Genomic DNA, 12,344 nt, shown 5'->3' on the forward strand with positions numbered 1-12,344 from the left:
ATGAACCGGGCGGGGTGCCATTTGATCACAATCAACCGGCTGATTAATTGAGAGTGATTAATTGAGAGTGATTAATTGAGAGTGATTAATTGAGAGTGATTAATTGAGAGTGATTAATTGAGAGTGATTAACTGAGAGTGATTAATTGAGGGTGATTAATTGAGAGTGACTAATTGAGAGCGAATTAATCGAGGTGAAAACCGCTATGTATAAACTTTTGGCATTTCTATGACAGGCTTCGCAACAAGAGTCCTCCAGGAGCTTTTAGTATGTATAAGTAATCGATAATCAGTTAGATACAGTAGCGTTCTCGGGTGCCACCAATTCGTCAACAGCTTTATTGGACGCGCATTCAAGACACCATGGTCCCTTACAATTGGAATTTAAGTTATATCAACAAAAATTTTTGAAAAGAATTGGAACGCAGCATCTAAAATATAATTGATCATAAACAATGCTAGTTTCCGCACGTAAATAACGAAGATAAATTGCCATTTCTTTTAAATTTAGCATCACCATGGCGTTTTCGCGTGAAATTGAACATCAAATGCTTCATCAGCCATCACATTTTCAAAAGAGCTACTTTGTCTTGTAGCGATCCGTCGAAGAAAGGGTTTCCCAATTTCGCAATTCTCACAATGTCGGTGCCAGTAACACAGAAGCACATGCATGCTGGCATGTTCCGAACGCCGAGTTGCACCCAATTATAGAAGCAGGTGCGGATGCTCCCATCGTAGCACCCCACGTGAAGCCTGCAGCAGAATAACAGGCCATGACTATGCTTGCACAACCAGCCTGACATATTCCATAAGCGGCAGGACCGGCGGATACGTCGGAGGCGAGGAGCAAAGGGAACCAAAATTGTGAACAGTGAAATCTCATCGTGATATCTGGTGAGGTTGGAGATTTATTGAAGTCTGGTTAGAACTGAGAAAGATGGATAGCTGATGGTGAATATACGTGACGCGTAGACCGTGTGAACTTTTGACCGCAAGGTGGCCATTGAGAAACAGGGGATGCTATTGTTGGTCGAAGTGGCCTGTCAATGACGTCAACGGATATGGTCCAAGGCCAGCCTGCAAGGCCTGGGGTGAATAACCCAAATACTGCAAATTAATGCTTCTAATTGTGTACCTGTTTACAGTACCTGTTTGCTCATTTCATATTTCACACCACACCTATAGTAAACGGACCTATCCTAAATGAGGACCCAGAATATTGGAATCGTTAAGAGTTGATTCACTCCAAATTGCACATACTTTTGCATACTGTACCCCTAACGGTCAAACCGATAAAAATCAGAAGGAATATATCTTCAGGTTGATCGCTGGCAGTAAATTATGCTAAATTAACCATCTCGACTTTCTACTCACAATCTTAGCTTTGAGTTTGCTGGATTAAATACCTTTTGAGTCGACTTTGTTTAATTGGTGGGCCCGCTTTGTGATGACAAACTTTTGCTCCCTATTTTAAAACAATTTTTATTTTGTAATTTTTTGCTTCCTTCCTTTTCGCGCGCCCTTTGCTTAGTCTTTTGCACTTATTGTGCACTACGCCGTAGCCTCTGATCGCCATTTTGATCACCAACCATAGGGAGCAATGCCGGAACTCGAAATTCCATATTTGCACATTGGAAATCTCCCAGAATTCCCATCGCGCCTTTCGGGGTCCCTAAGGTAACGCACTCAGAAAATGCAGAGCGGACTGATATTGCCTCTTATGAAAGATAATATGATTATTTGATGCATCAATTCAAAGATGGCGAATTGACCAATTAATAGTGCTATTCTTGGTTTGCTTGGCAGGGAAAAAAATACGTCCTGTACAGTAGTGTTCGAAATCAGTTAAACCTCCACACTTGCGACTTCATTCTCGGAAAAAAAATTCGAAATCCACCAAAGTATTTTGGTTTACTGCTTTATAACTTTGGCAAAACCGTGACCGTTATGGTCTTATATCAGCACATGAGTTATTGTAGTAATACCATAATGTTTCATATAAACGGCTGATAAGGCAGAATGTCGCGCTAATACCGTTCTCCGTTCCTTACCTAAGTCTATTGTTTGTTGCTGACTTATTTGCTTGTGTCGCTTAAATGATGGTATACAATGCCTCTAGACCAAAAAACACTATAGGCATTCTAAGTCTATATTGGTCCGACGGTTCATAACCGTCCGTTGTTAGCCGTTTGTTGCAAGCATGCCCACCAGGCCCATCTAAAGGATGACGACCCTAGAAATTGTGAGGGCCTCGAGTCAACATATATGGTAGGTGGTAGTTGAGCGTGTAACTCACGTCTCCAAGATATCTAAGTTTGGGGAAACGAGAGTGGGCCTGAAGTGGACCCACGCCGTCCACAATCAGCTTCTGACAAATTATAAAAAGGGCAAGTATTCTTTGGTCTCTTCGCACTTAGAATACATCGTGGGTCCCGAATCTCTTCCACAAACTTTCACCCCCGTTTATGTGCCTGCAACTACATTTACATAAACTTAGGGCTATTCTACTAGCCTACATCGATTCTCAGGTTCAATTCAAAGTATGGCTCGCTACGTCCACATCATTGGTAGACAACATGGGGTCACCTCGAGCAAAATAGGCGACCGAATTGGGCGTTTAGAAGAAACCATCAGGCGCGCACTACCAGAAGGATCGAACTGGCACGGAATGTACTATCATCAACGTCGCAAACGGGCCCACCCATCGTGGCTCCGAAAAGAACTTATTTTTACATTTGCGGGTCAGAAAGGTCTGGAGCGGTTGGATGAGATATGGTATCAAACTTGGGTTTTTGTGGTCAATTTGGAGATTAAAAGCGATTTTAGAGAAGGCTTCTTACGAACTCTCTTCGGGCTACTAATGACTGTGGAAAGGATGGAATGTACGGATGCAATGGGGCTTGACGCAGTGACGAAGCGCATGCTTCAAATAAGGAACGGGATTCCATGGCTGGAGGATAGGGAAGCCAAAAAGAAAGACTCAAAAGGTTGCTTGTATTTCGGGAAATGGTTTGAACTTGGAAGACATATCTGATGGAATCGTACTTCAAAAAATGTAAAAGAAGAAGGTATGGTGGGATTATAGGCCAGGTCATTTTTGTGTCATCTCTGTTTCATAGCTTTCTCGGGTATACAGGAAGAGTAGCAGCAGCGGCAGTAGTAGTATTTAGTTACGCTGACCCCTCGCCGAAGCTGCTCTTTTACAGTCTACTTTCGGCAAGGGGGCTTTCTACAAACTAAGAACAAGATATGTAAGATTTTTCGAGAGGAGGGTTTGTCATATAAAGAAGGTTGGAGACTGCGACGGATTCCGGTGATGTTTCCAGAACTGTTGATATTGCAGCTGGCGATATCACATTATGCTTCATCCGCTTGATTTGAAGGTACCTGGCAGCATGCTGCAGCCTCAGCTGCATGATGTATGTCCATAGATTGAGGGAAGCAGAGATGGAAAAAAGACTTATTTCCGACCCATCAGAGTGTATTTCACTCTAACATCATAAATGTCCCATTTTCGGGCGAGGTCAATGGCGGTTTCGCCATTCGAATCTTGGGTATCGATTACCATTCCCCCTTCCTGTGGATCGTAAAGCCAACCAACAAACCGAGCCCATGCGCACATTCCTGACTTTCTGCAATCGAAAGCAATTGCTTCCACGGCCAGGTGGCCGAGGCAGTCTCGATCAGCCCCATTGTATTTCTTCCAACAGTCATTTTCCAGCAGAAACTGGGCAACCAGAGTGTTGCATTTAGTAAAGGCTAGATGGAGGGGAGTTCTTCCCCTCTGATCAACAACGCAACCAAGATCGGGGATCTTATTCCGCACCTCTTTGACTACCTCCAAGCTGTCGTACACAACAGCCAAATGAAGAATGTTCCACATTTCTAACTCTTGCTTTCCAAGCATCAATGGTAGAACATCCAGCCTTCGCTTCTGCAACGCTTTATAGAAGGCATCTTCTTTGTATAAGTTGTCAAACATAAGAGGCGGAAAGAAATCCAGCTTGACTTCGCTTCTGGCGAGGGCAATTCTGAAGTCTTCCTCAGGCGCATCTTTATTCAAAAGACTAACGACTTCAGAAGTCAACTCAGTTCTTCTTTGAGGTCCACCAAGGTTCACGCGTGTTGGAACTTGCCGAGATTTCCGTACTCGAGCGTTGCTGTTGGCCTTTTTATTGTCAGGCTGCGTCCTTGGACGAGCTTGTTGGCGAGTTTGAACCATTAAAATTTTGCGTAAACGGCGAAAGTGATATTTAGGTAAAGGAGCTTGCAGAGTAAATTCATGAAATTGTTAACCTACGAGAGAATTGCATGGGCAGTTTAAATATCTTGAGAATTGGTGGAGAACCGTACGCCGGTAGGCTAAAAAGCGCTCCTTCGGCTCCTAGGAACCTGTGCGCACAGATTAGTAATCGTACAGCCACCCTTCGTCATCTTTGGAACATAGTACCTACCTTGCCTTTCTTCACGACCGTGGACTGAATTACAATGGTGAAAATAGTCTCCCACAGAGTGTAGGAGGTTGCACTAGTTTCGGGACGTACTAGAATCGAATTCCAGCTGTGGATCTATCTTATCTCGATTGGTCCCACCAAATCCACTTTAAGTGGCCACCAATCGCCTCATAAATTGACCGCCCAATCCATCGGAAAGTATACAACGCCGTGGGATAACTTTCAATAGGACAATTGGTAGCCTCTCATATTAGGTCGGCTTTACAGGGATATTTGACCCCACGATGGCCTCCAAGAAAGGATGCCTCTAGGACCTCGTCGCCACGCTAACGGAATGATATCGCTACCAGCCAAAAATACATATCCGTAAGGGTGACATGGTCCTGCACGGTCTGAAGTAACGGAGATCAGCAAGTGACTCAGGCGTCGTAAGCAAAAATAGTTTATTGATCGAGATATTAGTGACTGGGTATGCCGCGAACGTATACGAATTCCGCGCGCAACAAACGTTTAATTACATTTTTTTTTCTTTTTTACATATACTATACCGTGGGATTGATCAGAATGGACTAATAGACAAGCTTCAGTCGTTTCACCGCCTGTCATGTCCGCCGATACAGGATACCTGGTTCAAATTCCTGGTCACTAGTCGCCCCTATGACGATATCCAGCATGCGTTCCGAATGGTCACAGGCTCTTTTCCACATCTTCATCTGAAAGGAGAGGAAGAAAATGATCAGATTCACCAAGAAATTGACATTGTTGTGAAGATGCGAGTAAGAGAACTCACTGAAAGAGTGGCATTGTCACGGGACACAGAGCGGCGACTTGAGCAGCAGCTTCTGCAAATGGAGTACCGCACGTATCTCTGGCTACATTTAGCCATAGGCGATATTCGATCTACGCTCGGGGATAGCCTTCGCCCTGCTGAAGAGCCAATCCAGTTAATACCTCGATCAGTAGATAAGGCATACGAAAAGATTCTTAGTCGAGTGCCCTCCCGCCAGGTGGACATTGCGAGGAAGATCTCACAAATTATCGTTGTAGCACGGCGCCCTTTAGCAACGACGGAAATGGCCATGGCGCTCGGTATTGTCACGTCCCCGCAAGCCCAAACTGCAGCAAAGGCTGGACTTGAATCATCCCAGGTTGAAAAAAAGCTACGTCGATTATGTGGCCTTTTTGTTTTCATCAACAACTCCAAGATCTACTTAATTCATCAGACTGCAAGAGATTTTCTCATCGCGAAAACCGATTTATACCGGCATGGCATTCCGCGCGATAAGGTGTGATACAACAGCTCGCTATTAGCCTGAGGAGACCTAATACTTCACAAGAGATATGGGTATCCACCTTGACTGCAGTCGGCTGCCCATATTTGGGTTTGGCACCTTGACAGTGGAGGATCGTGAGATCCGACGTTGGCTGTTCTGGTCGGCTTTTACATGGGATAAGGTTGGCTCTTTCCTTCCCAGATCTGTGAATGACAAGCTGAGAATATATAATATCAGATAATAAGTTTAGCCCTTGGTCGTACACCAACTTTTAACGCTCACCAGACCGTCTCTCCCGGCCACATTGGTATGTTTCCGGATGGGATGGTCAAGTCACATCCTTGGCTTTGAGGCTAATCATTACTAGTGGACGATACGGAAGACGATGAGATCTGGCAACCGCAACTATACGCGGACCAAGAGCTTTCACCAACTTCCAATTATCCACCTCACAAGTCTTACATCACCACAAACTTCAAGCACTTCATCAAGGTCAGCATACTCCTGAGAATACTCCTGAGAAGTCTGGCACCGATTATAGTCTGATTTCTTACTTGGCTCAAGCTGTGCGAGATCATCCAAACCATCATTATGCGTCTTTACGTCGGACGACCGAGACATCTGGGCATAGGTCGGTTCATACAAGCCGTGCGAGCGAGGTTAAATGAATGGTTCGATCGCTTCCCAGCAGAGATCAAGCTGGACACTAGGAACTTGCCAGAGCATTGCCCGCCCCCTCACATCTTTGCAACCAAGTAAGTTCTTGTGCTTGAGGAAGACAGATTCCAAGCTGACTTTTGCCATTACAAGCGTCCTGTATCGTGCCAGCTGGATTCTACTGCACCGTATCTTCATCCCGAACAGTCTGCCTGCCCCGACTGGCGCACCTGTCAACCTCATGCGCGAAGCCTCGGCAACATGCACGGCCAAGGCGGAAGAAATCTATGAGTTGTTGAAGCTATACAGCAAGTCATTTGGGCTGCGCAACATGATGTACATCTCGACCTGGAGCATCGTGAGTCGGACCCGCCATTGGCCATCTGCTGCGTCAGGCTGACAGTTCATATTAGTACTCTGCTGCCACCATCAATGCCATCGATTTTCAATCTGATGACCCTGAAATTGCCGCGTCGGCCAGCTCAAGGCTCAGCATGTCAATGTACGTGCTGGAAAAAGGCATCTCACAGACGCCGGGGACTAGGCGATCCATAGAGATTCTTAAGCATCGCCTTCGACGACCGCGCTCGACGGCAAAACGTTTATCGTGTTCCCTCCACAAGTCATCCACGTCGGATGAGAATCTCGCACGCAAGTTGATTTGCCCTGGGTCTAGATCTACGCGGACAGCCTATCCCGGCCGTAGCGTCGCTTCCGCTCTCGCAGTAGACGCCACGTCCAAGAGCGAAACCGACAGCCCACCGCCCACAGTGCCAGGGTTTCCTCCACCCAATTGTGGAGACAGAACAGCAGCAGCGCCGCCTTCCTTCTCGGTCAGCTCTGGTTCTACTGCAGGGGCAGCCATCAGCTCAAATAACCAAATGCAAGACTGGACGGCCGCCTTTCCCAGCTCGTCTTCGACACTCGAAGATGGCCAGTCGTATCACAGTCTTGAGACAGATGGCTGGAGCATGCTCTACTCGCTTCTTACGGCTGATGATGCCTTGTACTCGACCGTAGAAGCCATGGGACAAGGTGGCATGCATAGCTGGAACAGCTCCCAAGGAGCGCAGCGAGGGCATACTATACCAGGTGGGCTGGGGCAAATGGATCTCAGCCAGGGCGTAATGGCGGTGCCGTCTTTTATTGACCCCGGGAATACACAAGGTGCTTGGGCAGGGTACCTTGATGACTGGGAAGGTTGAGTATGCCTTGTGCGTTAGGCCAGAAGTTGCGCAGGACGCAAATGTCCCCAGCTGGAAACTTGGTCCGGGAAAGGGATGCGACGAGCTGCAATTCGCAAGTCTGGGGACCCTAGGATGTTTGTGGAACGGCAAATAGGAAATGTTGTTAGCCAAACTCCGCCTTCTAATTTGCCAGTCACCTCTTCAATTTTCATATTATTGGTTGCCTTTTCTGTCCATGCCCTCTTCTGATTGCAATTCTGCAACTTTCAATCTTAGGCTTAGTGCTGGAGATATCAAACTTGCTGATTGGCTCTTTTTCTCTTTAACCCTGATGTCCGAGCTCTAGCCCTAATGTAAGTGCTCCATACGCCGACGCCTGTTCGCTAGTCCGTGCTTGCATGCCATTGCTACGGACATTGATAAAGACTTCTTTTGATTGGATTTGGCACCTCTATCATTTGTGTTTGACTACCTCAGAGCTCACCCCTGTCCCCGATCCTATTCCTCTCCTTCAACGCAGACTCCGTACAACGACATATCGACAGCCAGGGAGGAGAAATTGCTCTCGTGGATGATTTTACCGCATGGGTGACCGGGCCAACCACGCAGAGTAACCGGGAAGGAATTGAAGCAATTATCAATGACGCACTTGACTGGGAAAGGAGAGGCGGAGCGACTTCTGACGCAGAGAAAACAGCTATTATACACTTCACCCCCAAGGCCCACAAATTGGACCTGGAGCCTTTTACTATCAAGGGATAAACCGTGGAGCCCAACAGCCGTGTTAAGATACTAGGCGTAATATCAGAGAAGTACCCGTACTCAGCGGAGCTAGCAGTAACGGCATACGCGTTAAACACGCTACCGGGATTAAAAGGGTATAGAATCACCCTACTCACGAGCAACAAAGCGGCAGCACTCACGCTAAGGATTCCTCGACGATAGTCGGGCCAGGGACACGTCTACCAAATTTATAGGTTAGTAAGAAGACTACAGAGAAACGTAAACTGGATCAACGTCCGTTAGGTCCCTGCCAGTGAAGAGAACAAATTATTAGGCCTAACTAAAGGGCAGGCCAGGACCGCGACCCAAGAGGACGCGGTCCTACTAGCACAAGTTCCTAGGATAAAGTCAACAGCCCTAAATATCGCACAGTCGCACGTAGCCACTAGCAAAAGCCTACTACACACCGTCGAGAAACATGTCAAACGAGTAGATGCAGCACTCCCAGGGAAACACACCCGATAGCTATATAACCGATTATCGTGGAAAGAAGCAAACGTTCTAGCCCAAATGCGAACTAGCATGGCAAGATTAAATAGATATCTCCATCGAATCAGTAGCAGAGACAGATCAGTCCATATATAGGCAGGGCAAGAGAGACCGTCGAGCACTTTCTCTTTCGATATCGGAAGTGGACTACGCAACAGACGGAACTACTCCAATGTACCAATACCCACCGAGGCAACATATCCTTCTTCCTGGGCAGAAAATCGCCTTCCGACGACAAGGATTGGGTGCCGAACCCAGAAGCAGTACGGGCCTCAACACGATTCGCCATCGCCACGGGCCGACTCGACGCCATTTAACCGTGCCAACCAACACGAATGACACCCTTCCCCCAAACTAATCCATAACAACCACCTGATAGCCAACCAAATTGTCCATTTGAACTGAACCGGAGGTGACCAAGAGCCATAGAGATCCACCTAACTGGTAAATTGAGCACGGTAAGGTCGAAGAATACCTCATTCTTTCCAGCTTAGGATACTCAGTGAAACCAAGTACTATGAGATTTTACGAAATATGAGTAAAGATTTGGAATGAATGACTAGATTAAATTGGTCACTGCAAATATCCAAGAATGTTCGATAACCCTACGTTGTTGAATCGTTGGGCTACTGTGAAAGACCTAAAAATATGAAACAATTGAACAGGTCAAGCCAAGCCAATAAACCAGCGGACGATATGTTGAATATGTCGCATATTAACAAGAAATCAATAGAAAATATAAAGAAATCACGAATACCATTTATTGATATTTAGCTAGCACGGATAGCTGGCCATCTCTTTTACGATAGGAAGCCAGAGTACCAAGGGGCTTCCTATCGTAAAATGTCTGTAGAGATCTCCGTGCTAGATATATCCCGATGACTGGGGCCTATAGGGGTATTCAGATACTATTCCAACAATACTAACTACCAGATGCCATCATAAAGAGGCTTCCCAGGCCTTCTCAAGAGGGACGCATGGTACTAAAGGCGTCCCTCTCATCAAGGCCTGAAAAGCCTCTTTACCAGGGCATGTGCCAGCAACTATTGCCGCAAGGGTATACAAATAACCCCCGGGAAATGCAGTCTAAAGAAAAAGAAATCAGCATTTGGAAATGAATGAAACCCGGGAACGGGCCGTAGCATTTCTCGTACCTTCCCGAAGATAATTACTCGGGCGTCGGCATGATACGCAGATGAATAATGAGGAGACGTGTGATCATAGTATTCTTATTACTGTCGAGGTAGACAGCGCCAATAATGGCTTCGATGGTTGTTGCCATCAGCCGCCCAGGGACAACGCCCTGAGCTGAAGGGTTCAAATGGATGTAGACATTCAAGCCGAGGGAAAAGCCTATCTGCCCTAGGTTTTCATTCGTGGCTCGAGTATTCTGGGCATTCGTCATGTCACCTTTGATCTCATTAAAACTCTGATAACGAAGGTAAAAAAAATATTGATGGCCCTCACGTATGGAGGCTTCGTCTTCATAACCAAACTCATAAAGAACGAGCCTCAGGGCGGCATCCCCGATCAGCGCAAGCCGCTTATTTCCCTGACTGGCCATGGTGGCCCCGGCAGCTTCCAGGGCCTTTACAAGAAGAGACTTATCGTGGAACTCATAGTTGATAATGACTTCTACGGCGCGGATGCGTTCGGCTGTCGTAAAGAGGGGCATGATGGTGAATGGGACGTAGACCAGGGCCTGAAAGGAGGAGTATAAAGATGACACAGGGCGAAAAAAGAGATTGAGACTAGAAGGAAATGAATGTTGGCTGAGAGAAGGAGCAGTGCTGGAAGTCCCTGCCTCTTTAAGGTATATATCTCTGGCCTCGCTTTTCCAATTGGCCTCGAACTGTGATTGCGGCTGCATGGGATAACCACGTCGACATGCAGCGCCACACATCCTTGCAAATCGACAGGCCGAGAGATCTTAAAGATTTTGCAAAGCGCGTCCATGCAGCCACGCAAATGAAGCTGGAATTCACGTTACAGCCGATCGAAGCGTTAGAGATTTGCGTCAGACTGCCTGGTCTCAATCTGTCAGCGGACGATTTGAGCGAATCGTAACGGCAGTAGCAAGGGGGATGCATTGGCACCCCAACAAAAACCTTGCTCAGCTTACCAGCGTTACTTCTCTATAGTACAGTGAGAGCACGGATCGCGTCACGGGAGGAGATGGACTATACAAGGATGAGGGAAATCAGCAGTACTATTCTGTCAAGTTGCGCATAACACATCGATAGACAGAAGATCGGTCGATAGGTGTAGTGAATTTACATCGGATAGAGTGATGGCGTTACTTTTTCTCTGTGTATTTGCTGCTATGTGGGGTTTTATATTGTTTAACCGAAAAAGAGATATTCTAACTACTGGGATATACACTTTTATATTTTGTGCGTTCATAGACCTTTGCATTGGCCAATATCTTCTATTGGAATGGTATGACCTTGCTGACCTAGCAAATACAAATGGCACGGGACTAGTGGACCGGGCAAGTCTCAAAAGTCTAACCCCACGGTTGGCTTGCTTAAGAGTTACTAATATTTACAGTGAAGCAAAATTAAAGAAATTTTAAGCGATCGTCCTTCTTTGAGAGAGCTCTTTTCTCTATTGAATACATTGCTAGATCTAGCCCTGCCTACCTTGCCTAGCTTTCCCAAACGAAGCGAGACGATCGGGTGGCTATCTACATAGATAGCTTATAGTATTCAATGCCACCGGATTGGCGGATATTGGCTGTTTGTAATTAAAGAAAGATGATACCTCCACTGGAGAAGTTATAGACATGGAAGCTAGCTTCACGAAACACAATTTGAACGGAAACACTACACGGGGAAACAATTGTAACACAACATATATGCTGTGACATACTCCTGTGCTTGGAGGCTGAGGGAAACTCCAGAGCCGTCAAATGAGCTTTGGTAAATATAGTGTATCATGAACAACATTTATATTTTCGTCCGCATAGAAATACAATGGTTGTAATGTACTTTAAGAAAAATGAAATCCTAAAAATACCTCTATTATTTTTTTGACGACATGATCCCTATAAATATGCTCCTCTATTCCTTCCCTTTCATCGCCCATTTTTCGTGTGCTCAAAAAAAGGCATAGCCTATTGATCCCGTCGGAGAGCAAACCACTTTCTGTATCGAGTCTCTATGCCTAGCAAGAGGATATTTCTGAATAACAAAAGAAAGCGCACAGCTTCTTGGTCAATGTACCAAATTCTTCATGATGAAGTATCAAGTCTTCTAATTGAGGAAGACCTTCATTTCAAGTTCCACGAAGCTGATGACGACACTAAATGCATCAAAATGCGGGATACCAATATCATGGGTCGGTTTAATTGCCGAAATCAAGCATGCAAAGCGAACGGCTGGTCAAGCAAGATGATTGCAATCACTATTCGTCTTTACCCAGGACAAATGTATAATGCGAGAGTATACCACCAACGTTGCAAATCTTGCAATAACCTCGCTCGGCCAACTCTGGATCAGT

General features: G+C 46.0%; 3 protein-coding genes across 3 annotated transcripts; 1 reads left to right on the forward strand and 2 right to left on the reverse strand.

Annotated features, from left to right (window-relative positions):
- Positions 1–3,459: 3,459 nt before the first annotated feature.
- N7496_006116 (uncharacterized protein) lies at positions 3,460–4,221 on the reverse strand (the record flags this gene model as incomplete). The annotated part of the gene is made up of 1 exon (XM_056699045.1): positions 3,460–4,221. One exon carries the CDS (start codon positions 4,219–4,221, stop codon positions 3,460–3,462), a length of 762 nt encoding a protein of 253 aa, XP_056554458.1.
- Positions 4,222–5,136: 915 nt separating this feature from the next.
- Positions 5,137–7,589, forward strand: N7496_006117 (fungal specific transcription factor domain-containing protein; the record flags this gene model as incomplete). Its single annotated transcript, XM_056699046.1, has 6 exons — positions 5,137–5,739; positions 6,013–6,034; positions 6,095–6,219; positions 6,292–6,482; positions 6,538–6,742; positions 6,798–7,589. The coding sequence occupies 6 exons, from the start codon at positions 5,137–5,139 to the stop codon at positions 7,587–7,589; spliced, it is 1,938 nt and encodes a 645-aa protein (XP_056554459.1).
- Positions 7,590–10,011: 2,422 nt separating this feature from the next.
- Positions 10,012–10,518, reverse strand: N7496_006118 (uncharacterized protein; the record flags this gene model as incomplete). Its single annotated transcript, XM_056699047.1, has 1 exon — positions 10,012–10,518. One exon carries the CDS (start codon positions 10,516–10,518, stop codon positions 10,012–10,014), a length of 507 nt encoding a protein of 168 aa, XP_056554460.1.
- Positions 10,519–12,344: the final 1,826 nt, after the last annotated feature.

The sequence above is a fragment of the Penicillium cataractarum genome, assembly GCF_028827025.1.
Source record: "Penicillium cataractarum strain IBT 29864 chromosome Unknown utg000005l, whole genome shotgun sequence".
Classification (NCBI taxonomy): Eukaryota; Fungi; Ascomycota; class Eurotiomycetes; order Eurotiales; family Aspergillaceae; genus Penicillium; species Penicillium cataractarum.